The sequence below is a fragment of the Eleutherodactylus coqui genome, chromosome 10 (assembly GCF_035609145.1).
Source record: "Eleutherodactylus coqui strain aEleCoq1 chromosome 10, aEleCoq1.hap1, whole genome shotgun sequence".
In the NCBI taxonomy this organism is placed as follows: domain Eukaryota; kingdom Metazoa; phylum Chordata; class Amphibia; order Anura; family Eleutherodactylidae; genus Eleutherodactylus; species Eleutherodactylus coqui.
Window position 1 is genome coordinate 2,329,777 of NC_089846.1, and position 23,309 is coordinate 2,353,085.

At 55.1% G+C, this 23,309-nt stretch overlaps 1 protein-coding gene across 2 annotated transcripts; it reads left to right on the forward strand.

The window, feature by feature from the left end:
- Nucleotides 1-127: 127 nt before the first annotated feature.
- On the forward strand, nt 128-22,906 carry CDK16 (cyclin dependent kinase 16). 2 transcript variants are annotated; one of them, XM_066579981.1, is made up of 17 exons: nt 128-265; nt 2,042-2,177; nt 3,004-3,162; nt 6,077-6,207; nt 7,583-7,708; nt 7,798-7,854; nt 7,941-8,055; nt 10,569-10,663; nt 14,557-14,619; nt 16,028-16,151; nt 16,225-16,345; nt 16,664-16,761; nt 19,826-19,931; nt 20,004-20,046; nt 20,181-20,271; nt 20,672-20,743; nt 21,965-22,906. In XM_066579981.1, exons 2-17 carry the CDS (start codon nt 2,051-2,053, stop codon nt 22,003-22,005), a joined length of 1,569 nt encoding a protein of 522 aa, XP_066436078.1. In that variant the 5' UTR covers nt 128-265; nt 2,042-2,050; the 3' UTR covers nt 22,006-22,906. The 2 variants fall into 2 exon arrangements, with proteins under 2 accessions (XP_066436078.1, XP_066436077.1); XM_066579980.1 differs by lacking the exon at nt 3,004-3,162 and having other exon boundaries at nt 135-265.
- Nucleotides 22,907-23,309: the final 403 nt, after the last annotated feature.

Here is a 23,309-nt window from a genome sequence, read left to right on the forward strand (position 1 = left end):
ACATTTGCTACATTGGCAGCGGATTCTTGCACTATCTGGGAAGGCTTCTTGCTCTTCTGTCCACCGCCTGCGGCTTGTCACATTGTGGCAGTGGGTGGCCCTGGATGGAGCATATGGTGGAGGGGGGACAGGAAGAGGAGGAGGCAGCTGGAGGGGGAGGACTGCACAGGAACAATGGCTGAGGATTCCAGGGACCTGGCTGGGCCTGCTCTCTGTCATTGACTGCCTGCTTCATGTCCCTGACTCTCTGCCCTCCAGACACAGGGTAAGCGGGGCCCTGGTGCTGCAGGGGCCTGGCTGCGGTGCTCAGGAGCGCTGCAGCCATTCCTTGCAAGCAGCGCAGTGCATTGTGGGGGAAGGATTGCAGGATTAGGATGTTGTAGACGTGGGAAGGGGTGCAGGAATAGCAGAGCTGGGGGCTAACGGGCTGTGATCAACGGTCGCTGACCGCTAGCTGTGACAGGAACAGCAGAGACGATGTAGTGGCAGAGCTCAGTGTGGGATTCAGTGGAGGGACGAGCTGCGGAGAGAGTGTCATGGTGGGACGCTACGTATAATAGCATTGTCATGGAGTTACTTGTCAAGCAATTCTCCAATGGATCCCCATATACGCTCCGCTGCGGAGGGTCGGGGTCCGGAGAATTGGCCCCCTTCCCGGCTCCGGTCAGCTGTGTATACGGCTGACCAGTCCCTGCGTCCGCACACAAGCCAACGACTACTAGTTAGCGTCATTTGTGTATCGTGAGGAAAGTTGCACAGGACCCCCATCTACTAAAGGGGCGCAGCTGGAGGGCTCGGCACTATATGGGCACCTATAGATTCCACAGATACCTCATTTCTGGAAGCCAGAGTGCAAACAAAGAGGCGTCCGCGTCGGGACAATCTCATCATGTCCGACTGGAGAATCGCTTAAAGGCAATTCCAGAATATAAACTCAATAGATGGTGATCTGTAGAGCTTTATGCTTAGGATGATGGGGGCAGTGTAGGATATTGGAGACATCCCTAATACCCCTCTCATCCCCCGCCTCCCCGCGGTCGCCCTTCTCCATGGCGGCGATGGATATTATGCTGCAAACTATAACGATTCATTAAAAATGCATAGAAGTAAAGATCGTGTTGCGGCTTTATGAGCTGCGCTCGCGGATTGTCCCTCCGAACGGAAGGCGGCGACTCTGGAGCAACTGCCGCTCCTATCCGCAGAGAAAGCATGAAGTGGCGCTGACAGCTCTACGGCGAGGGCCCGGGCTGCGTCCGCATTTATACCGCAAAACGCACGAAAGTCGTACAGAAATAGAAGTCGTTATTTTAATGGCGCCTCTTTACACGTGCGGTTTGTCTCTCGCAGCGACGCCAAGGTGTGCTGCTGTGCGCCAGCTGAGGATCGCCCCGCACTGGCGTGCGCACGTGAGGACGGCGTGGTTTTTCCTTAATTTCCCTTTTGAGAAATCATGAAACTTCCACGCACGACCGCGGTGCGATAATCTCCCAAAATGCATTGTACCTACAGTAAAAATCACGGGTTTAGGAGGGCGATACTGGTCTGAGTAAACACGGCCTCGGGTGCGGCGAGCGTCACGGGCGACAGCTGAACGATTCGCTCAGGTATCCCGTGTGGCAAGGACCGGCTGATCGTGTTTGTTCCCGAGCGCTGATATCGAAGAGGAATCGCGGCGCGGCCTATTTTTGGGCGACTGTTTCAGAGTTGCCCATTATCTCCTGTGGCAGAGACCACGTGTGTCGCGTTTGCACGTAGATACGATTTTTCCGTTTTTCCTATTGAAGCAGCAGCAGATTTCCCTGGCATGAGAATCCCGTGTTGCGGAGATGCGATGCGTGTTCTGGTGGGTGCGGCATCGATATCGCAGTCACCCGTGTGAAGAAGTCCTAACATATATCCCTAACCCTCTGGGGCAGCGAGATCCCAGGACGCCTGCTGTGCGGCCCCTCCGGTCACTAGGGGGGGCCCGTGAAGCCCACCTAATGGGACTTGTAGGACCTGCTCCCCCATCTAGTCAATAACTTGTCTTCTCCACTTTCAGCTGGCAGCCATGGACCGGATGAAGAAAATCAAGCGGCAGCTTTCTATGACCCTCCGGGGTGGAAGAACTGCAGAGAAGAGCCCTGGAGACCACTCCGAGCAGATCACCATGGAGGACAACGGCAGCAGTGATAATGGTGAGTACCACCGCCCAGGAAGGTGCCCACACGAAGGAGCCGTTGGGTGAGCGGAGGCAGGTGAGTGGGCGCTAGATGCCAGCCATGTGAACGGTCTCGGGATCTTAAGATGTTTGGTAGGAAGAGAGACGTGCGGTGAGGATGGGGGCGGGGCCAACTACCCCCCATGTTTGCTCTAAGATATAAGGAAGAAGCCCACCTTTGTCTGTTCTTGGGACTGTCCAGAGTTGTAGTCCCTTTAGGGTTAGACGGACGCTTCCCAGTAATGCGCCAGTGGGGGAGGTGGCAGCGGACCCTGTGGCAGCGCTGGGCACTCTCTTGAGGTGGTCTTCCAGCCATCTTGACCTTGAGATGGCTTGGGACCCCTTGGCTGCAGAGAGGTAAATTAGAGGCTCTATCAGGAGGGGGGTGGGGGGTCTGGCCAGGTGATGGCGCCAGGTAGGTGAGGGTCTTTGGCACCACGGAGGTGGAGCTCGCACACTTCTCGCTGGTGAGTGCCCGCTTTGCATGCTGCTGGTTTTTGGGTTGAGATCGGGGGATTTTCTTTTTGGCTTTTTACTTTATGTTGAATCTGTATGATTTATTTTCCTTTTCCGTTAATTTCTTCTTCCCTTGCTGTCTTTTCCCTTCTTCTCCGGCACCTTCTCCCCATCCTCCTCCTCCTCCTCTCTCTGTGCCTTTGCCATGTGCTTCCTTTTGGTTTCCATATTACCTGTCCCCTCCCCCATCTACCTGTGGTTCTTATTCTGGATCTCTGCCCATTCTGCGCCATTCTTGCCCTGCCTTCACCCTACCTGTTGTCCTGATCCCCTCCCCCTCCCCTCAGAGCCCATCGTCCGAAATGGGAGAAGCCTTTCGTCCCACAGCATGCAATCCTTCCTGCACCACTACACCGCCAGCTCCTTCCAAAAGCCGCCCATCCCCCGGCCGCACAGTGCCGTCTGCCGGAGCCTCAGCTCTTACCTGAACCGGAGCAGCCGACTAGGTACGTGTGCGCACCAGCAGACCGAGCGCGCAGGGAGCCCGGGCTCACTACCTCTGCTTGCTGTCAGGGTACTTAAGTGCTTATTTTTTACATCCAGAGCCTATTGGATCTCCGAAATCTCAGAGCTGGGGGTTTGTTACAATTGTAGAGAATCCTCTGCCAGCTACATAAAGCAGTTTGTTACAATGTATCAGTGCAGGTAACATGTATCAACTTGGGGCTGAAAACTGGTCCTGGGCTCTTCCTACTGTCACACAGCAGAGGGTTTGTTACAATGTATCAGTGTAGTCAGGCTGGCGGGAAATGTTATATATATACTGTCTCCAGAATTAAATGGGGTCTGGGGGCCCCCAAGCCGCAGGACCTGATGACCTACAGAGGCGATCAGTGGAAACCACCTGCATGCTGCAGCGCTCTGGTGCTACCTCAGCTTCCAGACCCCCGTGATGTGAGGAGCGGCGGTCCGATGCGGGGATCTGCTCTCCCAGCCGCCTTCTCTTGGCTTCACCGCTTGTTACTAACAGAATATTGTGTGAAGAGTGATCAGAGATGGGGAACAAACGAATGGTTGGAAACCGTCAGCAAGGAGCTCGTGACCGATCCCGGACTATCCCCCTCCGCTAATGATCAGCAGGGTCTGCGGGTGCCCCCCATGAGACCCCTCACTATCTGTATTGTAGTGCCCCCTCCTGGAGAGGCTGGGCACCTTCTACGGTTAACCCTGTCGTTACCATCGCCCCCCGCTGGCCCGGCGTCCCCCATCATTACACGACGCATCAGTACCATAAACTCACTTTGGACGCTGCCGTTATCGCGGCCCGATCATACCAGCGCCAAACTGTTACTCTGGAGTCGTGGTGCCAGGTATAAAGGGGAGCGCCACTCTCAAATATAGCACTCTGGTTGCCCAGGGGGACCCCAAGCCTTTCTGCTCCCGAGGCAAAGTGTGACCCCCCCCCCCCCCCCCCCCCCCTGCTGAAAACCCACTTATTTTACAGGCATTGAAAGCGCCAAAACACAAACTACCCAACATGCATCAGAACCACGGAGACTTGTCTGCAGGGTAATAGTGCGTGGCCCCTCTAGTAGCTCCATGAGCGGCCCCTCTAGTAGCTCCATCAGTGGCCCCAATAGTGCGCGGCCCCTCTAGTAGCTCCATCAGTGGCCCCAATAGTGAGCGGCCCCTCTAGTAGCTCCATCAGTGGCCCCAATAGTGAGCGGCCCCTCTAGTAGCTCCATCAGTGGCCCCAATAGTGAGCGGCCCCTCTAGTAGCTCCATCAGTGGCCCCTATAGTGCGCGGCCCCTCTAGTAGCTCCATCAGTGTCCCCTATAGTGAGCGGCCCCTCTAGTAGCTCCATCAGTAGCCCCAATAGTGAGCGGCCCCTCTAGTAGCTCCATCAGTGGCCCCTATAGTGCGCGGCCCCTCTAGTAGCTCCATCAGTGGCCCCAATAGTGAGCGGCCCCTCTAGTAGCTCCATCAGTAGCCCCAATAGTGAGCGGCCCCTCTAGTAGCTCCATCAGTGGCCCCTATAGTGCGCGGCCCCTCTAGTAGCTCCATCAGTGGCCCCAATAGTGCGCGGCCCCTCTAGTAGCTCCATCAGTGGCCCCAATAGTGCGCGGCCCCTCTAGTAGCTCCATCAGTGGCCCCAATAGTGAGCGGCCCCTCTAGTAGCTCCATCAGTGGCCCCAATAGTGAGCGGCCCCTCTAGTAGCTCCATCAGTGGCCCCAATAGTGAGCGGCCCCTCTAGTAGCTCCATCAGTGGCCCCAATAGTGAGCGGCCCCTCTAGTAGCTCCATCAGTAGCCCCAATAGTGAGCGGCCCCTCTAGTAGCTCCATCAGTGGCCCCAATAGTGCGCGGCCCCTCTAGTAGCTCCATCAGTGGCCCCTATAGTGCGTGGCCCCTCTAGTAGCTCCATCAGTGGCCCCTATAGTGCGTGGCCCCTCTAGTAGCTCCATCAGTGGCCCCTATAGTGCGTGGCCCCTCTAGTAGCTCCATCAGTGGCCCCTATAGTGAGCGGCCCCTCTAGTAGCTCCATCAGTGGCCCCTATAGTGCGTGGCCCCTCTAGTAGCTCCATCAGTGGCCCCAATAGTGAGCGGCCCCTCTAGTAGCTCCATCAGTGGCCCCAATAGTGAGCGGCCCCCTCTAGTAGCTCCATCAGTGGCCCCAATAGTGCGCGGCCCCTCTAGTAGCTCCATCAGTGGCCCCTATAGTGCGTGGCCCCTCTAGTAGCTCCATCAGTGGCCCCTATAGTGAGCGGCCCCTCTAGTAGCTCCATCAGTGGCCCCTATAGTGCGTGGCCCCTCTAGTAGCTCCATCAGTGGCCCCAATAGTGAGCGGCCCCTCTAGTAGCTCCATCAGTGGCCCCAATAGTGAGCGGCCCCCTCTAGTAGCTCCATCAGTGGCCCCAATAGTGCGCGGCCCCTCTAGTAGCTCCATCAGTGGCCCCAATAGTGAGCGGCCCCTCTAGTAGCTCCATCAGTGGCCCCAATAGTGCGCGGCCCCTCTAGTAGCTCCATCAGTGGCCCCAATAGTGCGCGGCCCCTCTAGTAGCTCCATCAGTGGCCCCAATAGTGAGCGGCCCCCTCTAGTAGCTCCATCAGTTGCCCCAATAGTGCGCGGCCCTTTTAGTAGCTCCATCAGTGGCCCCAATAGTGCGCGGCCCCTCAGGGGGTCGCAGAGTACCACAGTGGCGGCCGGAGCTGCAGGCTGTCGGTTGCTGCCGGTCGGCTCGCTGCTGGCAGTTTCGTTTTTTCTGGCCCAATGAATAGGGACTAAGGTCCGGGTGGCTTCCAGCGCCATTCTGAGGCCCCGCGGACAGGTGGGGGCCCCAGGTGGCCCCAACATATTTCCCTGTAACTTGCGTCGGTCGCTGTCGGATCTTCCGTGACAAATGGGCTCCCTCTGTTTAGAGATTGTACATGAAGACCTGAAGATGGGCTCCGACGGGGAGAGCGACCAGGCCTCGGGCTCTTCGGATGAAGTTCAGTCGCCAGTCCGGGTCCGGATGAGGAACAACGCCGCGCGCAAAATCTCCACCGAGGTAACCGTGCCGTCACTTCTGTCTGGTTAGTCGTGTCTCAGTTCTATCGGCTTCTGGAAGCCGCGCAGACAACCGCGGTATACGGGCACCATTACCGCTTGCGATTAGCGGGCAGGGCGGGTCTCGCCGGGCCCCTCGCATGTACGATGTGTGGCTTCATAATGAACAGGTCGGCACTTCTCTAATATTTTATTCCATTACCTTTCTTCACCATTCAAGATCTCTGCTTGCTGACAGTGAATGAACATCTTGTAGAGACCTGATACTTCTTAGAGCGGAGGTTTTGTTACAATTGTATCCAGTCTAGACGATCCTCTGGGAGCGAAACCATCTGGACTCCACACTGATACACTGTAACAAAGCAGACACTTGTGGTGCTGCGGTCTTGGCTCGACTGGGTACAATTGTAGCGAACCCTCAGCTGTGAGAAGTATCAGGTCTCCGGACGTAAACAAGAATGTCATTGCCAACAAGGAGTTTGTTGCCAAAGTTAAGAATTTTGCAGGTTCCTTGTTAGAACTTAACAGTCGCCAATCCCTTTAAGGGCGCCTAGCTGAGATGCTGCAGATCCACATCGAAAACCGTAGCATCTCTGCATCAAGGTCGGATCCCCGGGTGATATCGGCCTTCAGCTCCGCTACACAGGCGCAGGAACAGATGCTTAACAAGGCGCTGCTCACTGGCGCCACCCAGAGCCACCGCTGGTCAGGTGATGCGAATGTGAGCCGCCTGTCACCGGGGAAGGGATGCCGGGGCAGGGAGTAGCGTCGCCGGTGGTCCTTGGCACCTGCCTATGACCGCTAGCTGCTGGAGGAAGCTTCAGTCTGTGGTCCGCTGCAGCGGGGGCTGCTGGGGGGGATCCTCTGTCGGGGCTCCTGGGGGGGATCCTCTGTCGGGGCTCCTGGGGGGGATCATCTGTCGGGGCTCCTGGGGGGGATCATCTGTCGGGGCTCCTGGGGACGGAGGATCATCTGTTGGGGCTCCTGGGGACGGAGGATCATCTGTTGGGGCTCCTGGGGATTGGGGATCCTCTGTCGGGGCTCCTGGGGGGGATCCTCTGTTGGGGCTCCTGGGGACGGGGGATCATCTGTTGGGGCTCCTGGGGATTGGGGATCCTCTGTCGGGGCTCCTGGGGACGGGGGATCATCTGTTGCGGCTCCTGGGGATTGGGGATCCTCTGTCGGGGCTCATATCGACTGTGGATCCGAGTCCAAATACACAAGAAGGGTGCAGATTTTGTCGGCTGTGTGAGCGCTCCCTACGGGGGTCTCCTAGCCGGTTGCTGCGGTCGGACCCGTTCTCTCCGGACTGCCGCCCTTACGGGCTCTTTGGCTCCCAGTTGAGGCCTTAATTCTCGGTGTTTTCCCTCCCGCAGGATGTAAATAAGCGCCTGTCCCTCCCGGCTGATATCCGTCTTCCAGAGGGCTACCTGGAGAAGTTGGCTCTGAGTAGCCCCCCGTTTGATAAGCCACTGAGCAGGCGACTGAGGAGAGTCTCTCTGGTGAGTGACCCCGGCACCCCGCACCCCCCAATAGTTTGACACCCCCAACCTCCATGCTGATTCCTGGATCTCCATATCTTCTCTCGCAGTCAGAGATCGGTTTCGGGAAGTTGGAGACGTACGTCAAGTTAGACAAGCTGGGAGAGGTGAGTGGACTGGTCAGTACTGGTGAGGACAGCGGGACAAGATGGACGCCGGCGTCCCTTTAACTGCGCCCCACCTGTCTCCTCAGGGCACTTATGCTACTGTTTACAAGGGCCGCAGTAAGCTGACGGAGAACCTGGTGGCTCTTAAGGAGATTCGTCTGGAACATGAAGAAGGAGCCCCATGTACAGCCATTCGGGAAGGTAGGTACCAGGGACAGAGCCACGGCTGTCCAGGACTGCTCAAGCAGTAGGTTCACCTCGTGCCGCTCCACCTCAGCTTCCCAGGCTTCTAATCCTCTGCATGTCCCTCATTAACTAAAGTATTGGCCCCCTGCACACGGGCGGAAATTCCGCAGCGGGATTTGCCGCAGAATTTCCACCCCTGGAAGCTGCCATAGGATCCTGTTAGAAAACGCCATCCTGTGCAGACGGCCGCGGGGAAAACAAACCGCAAAGCCCCGCACAGGAATGTCACTCCCTGGCCGCTGGCTCTGCTCATGCGCCGGCTGGGTGGCAGCTGGCACGTCACAGAGCCGGAGCCGCGGGAGCAGGTGAGTGCCGCGCTGGTCCCTGCAGGGGCTCGGGTCGGGTCCCGCTCGAGAATTCTCGCAGCCAGATCCGACCCGGCCGTCTGCAAGCGGCCAAACTCAGCAGCTGCTGTTTGCTCAGCTGGCATGTGTTTATGCGAGGATTATCTTTCCGGCAGGAGTAAACCGTGTGCTCATTGTGTAGGCCAGGCAAAGAGAAGCCATCCTGCAGCCGCTCCAAGGACGGAACGAACTCCATCCAAATGTAACGTCTTTTGAGCTGCTTCACCCGCAGCTAATGACAACTGAGCGAATAGCGCACGACTGCCCGCGTTCAAACATACAATTATCGCTCACATTCGATCATTTGAGCGAATTTAGAGCAATAATTGTTGCGTGTAAAAGGGCCAGTAAACGTCTGGGGGCTTGTGGTTTGTAGAATGAGTAGTCAATGTTACGGGCCGCACTCTGGGGGGACATATAATGTGTTGCAGATGTTACTGGCTGCACTCTGGGGGACATATAATGTGTTGGAGATGTTACTGGCCGCACTCTGGGGGACATATAATGTGTTGGAGAGGTTACTGGCCGCACTCTGGGGGACATATAATGTGTTGGAGATATTACTGGCCGCACTCTGGGGGACATATAATGTGTTGGAGATGTCACTGGCCGCACTCTGGGGGACATATAATGTGTTGGAGATGTTACTGGCTGTACTCTGGGGTACATATAATGTGTTGGAGATGTTACTGGCTGCACTCTGGGGGACATATAATGTGTTGGAGAGGTTACTGGCCGCACTCTGGGGGACATATAATGTGTTGGAGATGTTACTGGCCGCACTCTGGGGTACATATAATGTGTTGGAGATGTTACTAGCCGCACTCTGTGGGACATATAATGTGTTGGAGATGTTACTGGCTGCACTCTGGGGGACATATAATGTGTAATAGATGTTACTGGCTGCACTCTGGGGGACATATAATGTGTTGGAGATGTTACTGGTTGCACTCTGGAGGACATATAATGTGTTGGAGATGTTACTGGCCGCACTCTGGGGGACATATAATGTGTTGGAGATGTTACTGGCCGCACTCTGGGGAACATATAATGTGTTGGAGATGTTACTGGCTGCACTCTGGGGGACATATAATGTGTTGGAGATGTTACTGCCTGCACTCTGGGGGACATATAATGTGTTGGAGATGTTACTGGCCGCACTCTGGGGGACATATAATGTGTTGTAGAGGTTACTGGCCGCACTCTGGGGGACATATAATGTGTTGGAGATGTTACTGGCTGCACTCTGGGGGACATATAATGTGTTGTAGAGGTTACTGGCCGCACTCTGGGGGACATATAATGTGTTGGAGATGTTACTGGCTGCACTCTGGGGGACATATAATGTGTTGGAGATGTTACTGGCCGCACTCTGGGGGACATATAATGTGTTGGAGATGTTACTGGCTGCACTCTGGGGGACATATCATGTGTTGGAGATGTTACTGGCCGCACTCTGGGGGACATATAATGTGTTGGAGATGTTACTGGCCGCACTCTGGGGGACATATAATGTGTTGGAGATGTTACTGGCCGCACTCTGGGGGACATATAATGTGTTGGAGATGTTACTGGCTGCACTCTGGGGGACATATAATGTGTTGTAGAGGTTACTGGCCGCACTCTGGGGGACATATAATGTGTTGGAGATGTTACTGGCTGCACTCTGGGGGACATATAATGTGTTGTAGAGGTTACTGGCTGCACTCTGGGGGACATATAATGTGTTGGAGATGTTACTGGCATTAATGCACTGCATCACTAAGCCTATTACAGCAGCCTATTGGACTCTGATGGAGGCGGGCCTTAATGGTCTGAGTTACATACAGACATGGAGGTCTTTGCAGGCTTCTGGCTGCCATGTGAACCCATTGCTACCTTGCAGGGCCATAACTATAGGGATGCAGAGGATGCGGTTGCCCCAGGGCCCAGGAGCCTTGGGGGCCCCATAAGGCCTCTCTTCTCCATGTAGGGAGCCCAGTACTATAAGTAAAGCATTATAGTTGGGGGTCCTGTTATAGACTTTGGATTAGGGCCTTGGAGTGTTGTGTTCCCCGCCGGACCCTCCACCAACGCTCTCGGGCAGTTACTGTGATCGCTGACGGATCTTCTCTCTCGTCTTAGTTTCCCTACTCAAGGACTTGAAACACGCAAATATTGTTACCCTGCACGATATTATCCACACGGAGAGGACGCTGACCCTCGTCTTCGAGTATCTGGTGAGTTGGGAGAAGTCTTGGTAGAGACCTCAGAGGTAGGTGGCCGCAGATCCTGGTCATCCATGGAATGTGGTGCAATGTCGAGGAGCCGTGCCGTCATGGGTGCCCCCAGATCCAGAAGCCTACAAATGGACAGAACCAGTTCTTCCCCGACCCGAGATATCCACAGGAGAGGGGTGCTGATTGGTGGGGGTCATCCCCGAGATCCCCGCTCATCTCCAGAACGGACATGCTGGGCCAGCGCTCCATTCAGAGTGAAGTCCCTGCAGAGGAGAGAAGCAGCCCCCCCCGTAGAGAGAGGAGGGTGGGACATGGGAGAACAGCAGCGAGACCCCCATCAATCGGTAAGTCACTCCGATACTGTGGATCTCCTGTGGATGGGGGTGGTGTTACCCTGCTACTAAAAAAACGGGGCCCAGGATTTTTTTTTCAATTTTTGGTTTTTCTCTCCCCCCCCCCCCATCCTCCGTCGCCGTCCGAGGGTTGTGGTGGATGTTGCTGTTTTTTGCAGGACGAGTTGTATTTTTTTATGTCCTGAAAAACCTTTAAAAAAAGTGGAGTGAAATGGAAAAAAAGGACATTCCGCCATCTTTGTGGCATCTTGTTTCTACGGCGCACAAACTGCAACAAGAACGACCTGCTAACGTTATTCCGTGGGTCGGGCGGTCGTTACCCGGCTCGCACGGTTTGGGTCTGTTTCATTTATTTTAGTCAGAGATATTTCATCTTTTTGAATTATTTTCTGCCGCCATAACTGTTTATTTCTACTTGTGAGGCTCGTTTTTTGCGGGACGTCCCGTAGATTCTATTGGAGCCATTTTGGATACATTTTTTTTTTAGATGAAAGTGACTGAAAAAGCGCATTTCTGGTGTTCTTTATTTTTTTCCGGACGACCTTCACTGTGCGGGGTACAGAATGCATCACTTTGGTAGATCGGACTTTTACGGACGCGGCGGTACCGAATATGGATTTTTGTTTTATTATTTGGATTCTTTTATTATAAGGTTGTGTTTTTTGTTGTGTTTTTTGTTGTGTTTTTTGTTGTGTTTTTTGTTGTGTTTTTTGTTGTGTTTTTTGTTGTGTTTTTTGTTGTGTTTTTTAATGAGTAGTAAAACTTTTTAAAAGTGATCTTATTTTTTAGCCCCCTGAGGGGTACAAGTTCTTGCGATGCTACAGCATTACATCGTACCGCGTTCTAACAGGCATTCTATCAAGCCACCCCACAGACACGGCTTGATAGCCGCTCTGCAATGGCAACCCTGGGGCCTTGTCTGCCATGACAACCACACAGCAACCTGTGATGTCATCGTGGGGGCGCTGTACGGGACCCCGGAACATCGGTCAGGGCATTTAAATGCTGCTGTCAGAATGGGCTGCGGCATTTAAAAGGTTAACAGCTCTGACGTTCCTGCGCTTCATTTTATCCTAAATATATGAAAAAGTCGTCTTTTTATCTTTCAATAAAACTAAAACGCAGAAAAAAGTCAGTGGGAGAAAATCTATAAAAAGGCAGCAGAGATAGTTGTGGTCGCTGAGAAAGAATCGGCCAGTAAAAGCAGCGAAGGGGGAGCGCCCCTGACGCAGGCTGCCCTGAGGGGGGAGCGCCCCTGACGCGGGCCGCCCTGAGGGGGGAGCGCCCCTGACGCGGGCCGCCCTGAGGGGGGAGCGCCCCTGACGCGGGCCGCCCTGAGGGGGGAGCGCCCCTGACGCGGGCCGCCCTGAGGGGGGAGAGCCCCTGACGCGGGCCGACCTGAGGGGGGAGCGCCCCTGACGCGGGCCGCCCTGAGGGGGGAGCGCCCCTGACGCGGGCCGCCCTGAGGGGGGAGCGCCCCTGACGCGGGCCGCCCTGAGGGGGGAGCGCCCCTGACGCGGGCCGCCCTGAGGGGGGAGCGCCCCTGACGCGGGCCGCCCTGAGGGGGGAGCGCCCCTGACGCGGGCCGCCCTGAGGGGGGAGCGCCCCTGACGCGGACCGCCCTGAGGGGGGAGCGCCCCTGACGCGGACCGCCCTGAGGGGGGAGCGCCCCTGACGCGGACCGCCCTGAGGGGGGAGCGCCCCTGACGCGGACCGCCCTGAGGGGGGAGCGCCCCTGACGCGGACCGCCCTGAGGGGGGAGCGCCCCTGACGCGGACCGCCCTGAGGGGGGAGCGCCCCTGACGCGGACCGCCCTGAGGGGGGAGCGCCCCTGACGCGGACCGCCCTGAGGGGGGAGCGCCCCTGACGCGGACCGCCCTGAGGGGGGAGCGCCCCTGACGCGGACCGCCCTGAGGGGGGAGCGCCCCTGACGCGGACCGCCCTGAGGGGGGAGCGCCCCTGACGCGGACCGCCCTGAGGGGGGAGCGCCCCTGACGCGGACCGCCCTGAGGGGGAGCGCCCCTGACGCGGACCGCCCTGAGGGGGAGCGCCCCTGACGCGGACCGCCCTGAGGGGGAGCGCCCCTGACGCGGACCGCCCTGAGGGGGAGCGCCCCTGACGCGGACCGCCCTGAGGGGGGGAGCGCCCCTGACGCGGATCGCCCTGAGGGGGGGAGCGCCCCATACGCGGACCGCCCTGAGGGGGGGAGCGCCCCATACGCGGGCCGCCCTGAGGGGGGGAGCGCCCCATACGCGGGCCGCCCTGAGGGGGGGAGCGCCCCATACGCGGGCCGCCCTGAGGGGGGGAGCGCCCCATACGCGGGCCGCCCTGAGGGGGGGAGCGCCCCATACGCGGGCCGCCCTGAGGGGGGGAGCGCCCCATACGCGGGCCGCCCTGAGGGGGGGAGCGCCCCATACGCGGGCCGCCCTGAGGGGGGGAGCGCCCCATACGCGGACTGCCCTGAGGGGGAGCGCCCCTGACGCGGACCGCCCTGTGGGGGAGCGCCCCTGACGCGGACCGCCCTGTGGGGGAGCGCCCCTGACGCGGGCCGCCCTGTGGGGGAGCGCCCCTGACGTGGGCCGCCCTGAGGGGGAGCGCCCCTGACGCGGGCCGCCCTGAGGGGGTTAATGTACTGACAGAGGTTTAAAAAATTTTATGTGAAGTAAAATGGAACCTAAATGCAGTTCCGCCATCTTTGTGTCTTGTTTCTATGGCGACAAGAACGACGCGATCGCGGCATTCTGCGGCCGCACGTTTATGATAAATGCTGGTTTGGGTTTTTTTCTGCAGTACGGTATCTTTTGAATTACATTCTCTTCTGCCGGCCGTAACGTCTTTCCGTTGACCTCGTGGGCGGGGCTCGTCCTGTGGGCGGGGCTCGTCCTGTGGGCGGGGCTCGTCCTGTGGGCGGGGCTCGTCCTGTGGGCGGGGCTCGTCCTGTGGGCGGGGCTCGTCCTGTGGGCGGGGCTCGTCTTGTGGGCGGGGCTCGTCTTGTGGGCGGGGCTCGTCCTGTGGGCGGGGCTCGTCTTGTGGGACGTCCCTGAGTCGTGGGGTGATACTATTTTGCAGCACTGAAGACTTTTTGATCGCTTTCTATTAAATCTTTCTTTTTTGGAGACGGAGTGACTTGTTTTTTTGTGGTGACTTACACTGCCACGGCGACTGAGCGGCCCCCGGGGACGTCCTCACGGGGTGGGGGTGTTGGGGCCCCGACCTCAGTAGTTTACAGACAGAGGTCACCGCATTGTGCGAGCGGTGTACAAACCCCGACCCTCCACGACTGACCGCACGCCCGCAGCATTAACCCCTTATTAGGATACTCCAAACATCCACCGCTACATGCCACGTACAAGCTGCATAACAAACCCATCCATACACGTAGCAGGTCTGCGTGGGAGCTGCGTACACAACACGGCAGAGATGATTATTGTAGACGCGGTGGAGCAATAATAAAAGCTGTCTTCAGGCCGTTGTTGAGGTCGGCGCTGCTGCTCGCTGCGCTCACCCATTTATCTTATGTTTTGTTGTTCCTCCAATCAGGACAAAGATTTAAAACAGTATCTGGACGACTGTGGGAACCTAATAAACCTGCACAATGTCAAGGTGAGCGCCGCTCCTGTTCACACAGCGCATGGTGCAAAGATTTATCTCACTGCCCCCAAATACTTCTCCCATATATACTGTACACAGCACATCGGGTGACCGTATATGATGAAATATCAGAGGTAGCATCATTTATTATCTGTTGTCCATAGCAACCAGCCACATGCTAATCACCTGCAGGTTCAGAGCTCAGTGGGGGTTCCCGATGCAGCTGCAGGTTCAGAGCTCAGTGGGGGTTCCCGGTGCAGCTGCAGGTTCAGAGCTCAGTGGGGGTTCCCGGTGCAGCTGCAGGTTCAGAGCTCAGGGGGGGTTCCCGGTGCAGCTGCAGGTTCAGAGCTCAGGGGGGGTTCCCGGTGCAGCTGCAGGTTCAGAGCTCAGGGGGGGTTCCCGATGCAGCTGCAGGTTCAGAGCTCAGGGGGGGTTCCCGGTGCAGCTGCAGGTTCAGAGCTCAGGGGGGGTTCCCGATGCAGCTGCAGGTTCAGAGCTCAGGGGGGGTTCCCAGTGCAGCTGCAGGTTCAGAGCTCAGGGGGGGTTCCCAGTGCAGCTGCAGGTTCAGAGCTCAGGGGGGGTTCCCGGTGCAGCTGCAGGTTCAGAGCTCAGGGGGGGTTCCCGGTGCAGCTGCAGGTTCAGAGCTCAGGGGGGGTTCCCGGTGCAGCTGCAGGTTCAGAGCTCAGGGGGGGTTCCCGATGCAGCTGCAGGTTCAGAGCTCAGGGGGGGTTCCCGGTGCAGCTGCAGGTTCAGAGCTCAGGGGGGGTTCCCGGTGCAGCTGCAGGTTCAGAGCTCAGGGGGGGTTCCCGGTGCAGCTGCAGGTTCAGAGCTCAGGGGGGGTTCACGGTGCAGCTGCAGGTTCAGAGCTCAGTGGGGGTTCCCGATGCAGCTGCAAGTTCAGAGCTCAGTGGGGGTTCCCGGTGCAGCTGCAGGTTCAGAGCTCAGTGGGGGTTCCCGCTGCAGCTGCAGGTTCAGAGCTCAGTGGGAGTTCCCGGTGCAGCTGCAGGTTCAGAGCTCAGTGGGGGTTCCCGCTGCAGCTGCAGGTTCAGAGCTCAGTGGGGGCTCCCGTTGCAGCTGCAGGTTCAGAGCTCAGTGGGCGTTCCCCGTGCAGCTGCAGGTTCAGAGCTCAGTGGGAGTTCCCGGTGCAGCTGCAGGTTCAGAGCTCAGTGGGGGTTCCCGGTGCAGCTGCAGGTTCAGAGCTCAGTGGGGGTTCCCGGTGCAGCTGCTCTTTCTTTGTTTCTTGCCTTCCTTGGTGAGGGGGGAGCTAGATGCCGGATCTGACTACACAGGGTTTGTAGTCTGTAACCATATATCACATAGACCATATATCACATGTATGTAGGATGTTTCTTACGAGGACTATTCCTCCTTATGTGATGACCGGGTGTTGGCGTTACGTAACCGTGTCCTCTTTCCATAGCTTTTTCTTTTCCAGCTGCTTCGAGGACTTTCGTACTGTCACCGCCGTAAGGTTCTGCACCGAGACCTCAAACCGCAGAACTTGCTGATCAATGAGAAGGGGGAGCTTAAACTTGCCGACTTTGGTAAGTGCGGTCAGTAGGTGGTAGAGGGCCGTTGGTGTCGTCCCAGCGCCTCATTGTCGTTGTGTCTTTGCAGGTCTGGCTCGTGCTAAATCCATCCCCACAAAAACCTACTCCAATGAAGTGGTGACCTTGTGGTACCGGCCCCCAGACATCCTTCTGGGGTCCACGGAATACTCCACCCAGATCGACATGTGGTAAGTAATCTAGAAAGCCGCGCCGAAGGAGAGAGAGCAGCAGGGGATCTATTAGGCCGAGTGATTGTAATGGGACACTAAACCTGTAGTCTAATGCAAGCTATTGCCCAGTGTTGTCAGCCATTCTCAGCAGGGAAGAAGCTGAATGTAGGGTTCCTGGAGCCGTCGCCTGATCCTCCAGTGCTGCGACCAGATGCTCCTCTTATAACACTCCTGCACCATTAGAAGTCTGTAACCTCTTGCAGCGACATGTAGATACAATGTAGTTGATTCGATGAGGTGTGATTACTTATGCACGTGACTTCCCGTATCCTCTAGGGGCGTCGGCTGCATCTTTTACGAGATGGTTACGGGGCGACCGCTCTTCCCAGGATCCACTGTGGAGGAACAGCTGCACTTTATATTTCGGATACTCGGTAATTGTCAATTTGCATTTGATGGGAGTGGTCTGATAGAATGACAACGGGGTGGGGCGCCTGTACTGCTGATGAACGGCCCACTAATGTGATTCAAGCTGCACTGTGATGTGTCGGCCTCAGGCCTCATGTCCACGGGGAAGATCCGATCCGCTGTGGATTTGGGCCGCGGATGCCCTGTAATTGTCTTTTATTTGCCATGTAGCCCTGTGCTCTGTGAGCTCCGCACGCGTGATCCGCACATACACGGAGCATGGCCATTTTTTTTCATGCTCCAGAAATTTTTTAACCCCTTAGTGACGGAGCTTTTTTGCTTTTTTCCATTTTTATTTTTTCCTACTTCCTTTTAAAAAATCGTAGCTCCTTTATTTATCGATCGCCGTCGCTGTATGAGGGCTTGTTTTTTGCGGGACGAGTTGTATTTTTCAATGGCACTATTTATTGTACCCTATAATGTACTGAAAAACTTTTCAAAAATTCTTAGCGGAGAGAAATGGAAAAAAAACGACATTCCACCATCTTTCGGTGCGTCCTGTTTCTACGGCGCACAAACTGCAACAATAGCGACCTGATATTTTTATTCTATGGGTCGGTACGATTACTACGATACCAAACTTATATAGTATTGTTTTTGCTGTAGTACTTGTATTTTTTTTTTTTAAGATATTTAATTTTTTTCAATCATTTTCTGCGGTCATTTTGTGCGCGCGATAACTTTTTAATTTTTTCGTCGACGTAGTTGAGCAAGGGCTCATTTTTTGCGGGATGTCCTGTAGTTTCCGATAGTATCAATTTGGAATACATACGACTTTTTGATCGCTTTTTATTGCGTTTTTTTCTGGGAGACAGGGTAACTAAAAATATGCATTTCTGGCGTTCTTTATTTTCTTTTTCGGACGACGTTCACCGTGCAGAAAAAATAATGTGCTACTTTGATAGATCGGACTTTTACGGACGCGACGATACCAAATACATATTTTTATTTTATGATTTAGATTTTTTAATAATTGATATGGCAAAAGGGGGGTGATTTAAACTTTTATAACTTTTTTTTTTTTTTTTTTACAATTTAAAAAACTTTATTGATCTTTTTTTTACTTTACTTTGAAGTCCCCCTGGGGGACTTTAACATGCGATGCTTTGATGGCTCCTGCAGTATGACGTAATGCTATAGCATTACGTCATACTGCTTTTTTACAGGCAGTCTATGAAGCCACCCTGTGTGGATGGCTTGATGGGCAGTCTGCTAAGGCAGCCCTGGCAGCAGCGCTATCTGCCTCCATACACGTCCTGCAGCTGCAGGACGTAAAAACACTATAGGGTGGTCACTAAGGGGTTAATTACCATCCGCAGGTATTTATCTACCCGCGGGTGGTCAATGCATCCCTATGGGGCGCGGATCCGCGTGCGGGACAAACGCTGCGGATTTTAATTCTTCTTTTCCCCGTGGACATGGGGCCTTAGAAGAGGATTTCATTCGCTCTGGATTAACCCTTTAATGGTGCAACTATTTTTTTCCCAATGTTGTCTTCCTGCTTTCAGTCGCCTCCACTCTCATCTGTCCGTCGCGGCCGGAGGCTCGCTGTTGTCACGGGACAAGTTGTATTTAATGTACTGAAACACGACTTTTTGATCGCTTCCTATTACATTTTTTCTTGTCCACAAATAACACAACGCCAGAATTGCACTATTTTTTTTTCTGCTCAAAAGCAGTCTGTTGAGCAATAATCTGTGTGTGTAAATGTGCCCATCTTTCAGTTTTCTGCCGAACGACGGTTTTCAGTTCTGCCTGCAGAGCCGGTAAGACGCACCGCACGCTGTGCTCTGCCTGCAGAGCCGGTAAGACGCACCGCACGCTGTGCTCTGCCTGCAGAGCCGGTAAGACGCACCGCACGCTGTGCTCTGCCTGCAGAGCCGGTAAGACGCACCGCACGCTGTGCTCTGCCTGCAGGGCCGGTAAGACGCACCGCACGCTGTGCTCTGCCCACGGAGAACCGATAACATTGTATCAGCTGTTCTCAGCTGTCAGCACTGCCGGCAGATCAAAGCGACAGTAATGAGGAAACAGCGGGAGGTCTGTTTCCTGACTACAGCTACCGGCGGCTCGCACGCTGCTACTTAGTACTAATAGGCATTAGTAGCAAGTAGTAGTTTATGCAAAATGATCACTCAAAAGCCCTTTTGGAGCAATCATCTTTGCAGCCTAAATGCACCGACGGTCGTGATCTGTTGCTCATACTGATCACAGCTGTTTCAGGCGAGTGTCAACTGTCGAAAACAGCCGGTACCTGCCATGTGGAGCGGCCGGCTCCATACAAGCCCGGCTGCTGGAGGGCGTACACCCAAAAGCATCAAGAGGTGCAAGTGAATTTTAATATGAGAATCCGCCCTTTTCTCACTGTCACCCTCCTCTACTCTCGGATCGATTATTAGAACTCGCTGCTGATTGGCTCTACCCTCTCCAATCTGCCCTACATTGTATCCCTCATCTCAATCTACCACTCAGCCTGCGCCCTCCGCTCCACTAACTAAATTGGACTGGGCGCCCCTTTAACCCAAATCTCTCATTCCCACCTCCAAGACTTCTCCAGAGCAGCACCGGTCCTCTGGAACGCACTACCAAAACTATCCGCACAATCCCCGACACACACAGCTTCAGGCGGGCTCACCATATTCCCTAAACAAACCCCTCTGTACTCCGATAACCTGCTCCCTGCCAGCCGTCATATACCGCCCCCTGCAGTCATCCCACCATACCGTGCCCATCCCCGTATTACCTGTAGTATGTCAGCTCGTTGGAGCCCCGCACCCCTACTGTCTCCATCAGCTCATCTCTACATAGACCCGGGTTTGTATCTGTTCCCCGTCTTGTAAATAAAGATTATTGTTCTATGTAATAATATATGGCAAGGCTCCTCCTAATCCGGCACCAGTGGGGTTGGGTAGCTGCCGGATTACCAGATATTCTGGATTATCAGTGATAGAATGGATACAGAATCCTGACAGGGAGTAGCAAGTTGCCGGATGAAAGGAATTGTTCCCTCTCCTTCCTGTTATTCCTTAGGCACGCCCACGGAGGAGACGTGGCCCGGGATCCTCTCGAATGAAGAATTTAAATCCTACAACTACCCCAAATATTATCCAGACCCCATCCAGAAACATGCTGCCAGGTACGGGCACCGCCGCCACCCGCTGCCCTTCCTCGCTCCTCCTCCTCTAATGCCATGCTTTATCTCCTGCAGGCTGGATACAGACGGAGCCAACCTTCTCTCCAAGTTCCTTCAGGTAGGCGGAGCCACCGATCGCCTGGCAGGCATGCAACTACTACTCTCAGCATGGCGTTGTAGTGCCCCAGGCTGCTGACCGCTGCTGTGCGGCCCTCGTGGACGCTTATGTTCATGGAATCTGTTTTTCTACAGCTGGAAGGAAGGAAACGGATCTCCGCCGAGGAAGCCATGAAACACTCCTACTTCCAGGAACTGGGCGAGAGGGTTCACAAACTCCCAGACAGTAAGTGCTGCAACCTGCCCCCCCCCCCCCATCCCCTTTACTATACCCCATCCCCGTCCCCTTTACTGCCCCCCCATCCCCTTTACTAGACCCCATCCCCTTTACTAGACCCCGTCCCCTTTACTAGGCCGATATTCCTGCAGGAGGATTTCATCACCGAGTGGGATCTACTCCATGATGAACTCTGGAGCCCAATGCTACTAGATGGGGGTAATAAAGGGGGTCAGTGTGTATCACCATCTGGGAGGGCTGGGCGACAGTCAGTATGAGCACCCAGCTTTCCTGGAGTCCTGACTGTCCCTGCAGCCTACTGCTGCACAGTGGGACCAGATCGTTGCTTAGAAGGTAGATGTGCCACGAGGTCACCCAGAAAGTCTAAATTCTTGCCGTTTATTTCCAGCTACTTCCATCTTTGCACTGAAAGACATCCATCTGGAGGAAGAGAACAAGATTCGGGCGGCCACGGAATCTGGTAAGACCCCTTCCAGGACTGGCTAGACCATTGTGCAAATACAAGCCTGCTGGGACTTGTACCCAGGCTGTATAAGGGCAGGGACCGGACAGCTGCTAAAGGACACCCAAGAAGAACAGCATCCGTTCCTACCCCAGCATACACGCTACATGCGAGTAAACCAGCAGTACACGCGTGCCGTCCCAGGGTGAGGGGTCATACGGGCCGCAGACGCTGGTGCTGATGGTACTAACCCTGCTGTAACCCTACAAAACCATAAGACCCAAACCCAACGCACTTCTCCCATAGGTAGTTGTTGGAGTCATCGGGGAAGATTCGTAAGGACGGACTTGGAGAGCAGGAAAGTCCCCTATCCCCCACGATGTGGACGCTCATCAGGGATGTGTAGGGTTCCAGCAGGGTTGGCATCTGCTGCGTGGGGGCGCACTTGTCAGGGCGATGGTAGGTCCTGTATATGGTCAGTGTGCTATCAGAACATATAGGCCGTCCGGTATCTGTGTGTAGTACCAGCAACATCTGAGTCGACAAGCGGCGAGTGCCGCAGTAATGCCGGCCGTCTGACCCTTCACCTCGGACGACACGTGTGTATTTCTTGTTTAATCTCGTTTTGTGTGAATATTGGGCTAATAATGGTTTTAAAGTATCTGTGAATAAAGGTTTATATTCTTAAAGGGGTTTGCTGAGACTTGTAGTTGCATACTGTAGCCTGGATGCAATTAACATATGCTCAGCTGTTTTAAAGGGGTTGTAAACTATTGATAGCCTATCCTCAAAGTAGGCCATCAATAGTAGATCTGTACATCTGACTCCCACCATTGAACTGTTGGCTGGGCTTGTGCACTTATCCACTGCGCTGATTTCTGCAGAAAGCAGACAGCTCCATTCCCACTACAGTGGCCAGGCTTGGTATTGCAGGTTTACGTTCCCATTAAAGTGTATGGATGTAATACCAAGCCTGGCCACTGCAGTGGGAATGGTGCTGTCTGCTTCCTGCAACATCAGCTCTGTGCATTGGTCCATAGAACAGCCAATAAGCATTGGTCTTAGGTGACTGAGCTGTGCCGATCTACTATTGATGGCCTATTCTGAGGATAGGCCATCAGTATTTTACAACTGAACATCCCCTTTAAGTATTCCAGAAGAGCCATTCAGTGAAGGCAAGCAGAGGTCTGGAACACAATGACAAGTGACATAATAGTGACTCTTTGTTTCTGTTTGCAGTTCACATCCAGTCTCGGAGGCTCAGCCTTGTTCTTGGTTGAATACTTGGAGGGTCTGTTGTTGAAGCAAAAATTTGGCCCTACAGCTGAAGGAGCCCGAGGCCGGGCAGAGTCTGACTTGACTGCTCTTTGAGCCTGCAGTAGGTGGACAAGTGGACATTAAGCAGTGCCAGCATGTGGCATCTCCAATACCCATATTATCTTTCCCGTTGCCGTGCGGACACTATGTGCTGATCTGCTGCTGTTCCTCTGGGGACGTCTTTGCCACACCCCCGCCGTGTGTCCCGCCCCTGCTGAACGTCCTCTCCTTGCTCTCCCTTGTGTGCCGCCCCTCCTACTCTACTCCCAGCCGCACTAGGATGTGCTTAGTTTCTCTACATGAAGATTTGGCCCAGAGGTGACATCTCCATCCTGAGGAGAGCCGATGACTTAACTCAAGGCCCAGACTCCTCTGTATGGCTCTGGCTGAAGGGGGGTCTGAAAATGGCCATTAAGAACCAGGAAAAGGGGGAAACCGATGCTCTGGCCAGACTCTAGTGTTAGAGCAAGGTGGGGCTGCAGGAAGAATGTGGTGGGAAGTGAGGAGGACTTGTTACAGTTGGCCTGGGTGAGCGGTGGTTGACTTATCCCGCACTTGTAGAAGGAGGAACGAGGTGTCAATTCGCTTTTCTCAGGAAGCCGGATGCAGGACTGTGCCTGAGGCAGGAGTCAGTATTACAGAGGGGCTCGAGCGCCCTCGCAGCTGCGTGCAGGTACCAAAGCTTTGCATTCTGTAGAGAACGGAAAGGATGAGCGTGAACTATATGTAATGTATACACGAGCGGCCCTTCCCTACTCTCATCCCTTTTTAGTTTGCCACCCAGGGGAGGAGCAAGGAAAGGGCTCCGCCCCCTCCTCCTGCTACATATCAGATGTATGAACAACTAATAAAACCGTGAACCAAGTTCTGCCTGGTCTGTGCTTGCCTTATGACCTTGAAGGGGCGACGCCAACCCCCCTAAAACACCTGTGAAAGCCACGGGGCGAAGAACATTGTTATATCGGAGGTGAGATGGGGGTGCTGGAGCTTCTCTTTAACCCCTTCACTCCCTAGGATGTACATTTATGTCCTGGGGGGTGCAAGGTTTGTATGGAGGAGGATTGGAGGTTGATAGCACTCCATACAATGCGGGTGCCGACCATGGAAGCCACAAGGCCTTTCTAGGACTGCCCGGAAACACAAAAATGGAGTCTGAGTGCCTGAAAGCGGAATAGATTCTCGGAGCACGAACAAAATGGAGCCTACGGGGAGCGCAGCGAGGCTGGAGGGCTGCCATCGGCAGCGAGGCTGGATAGTAGCACCATCT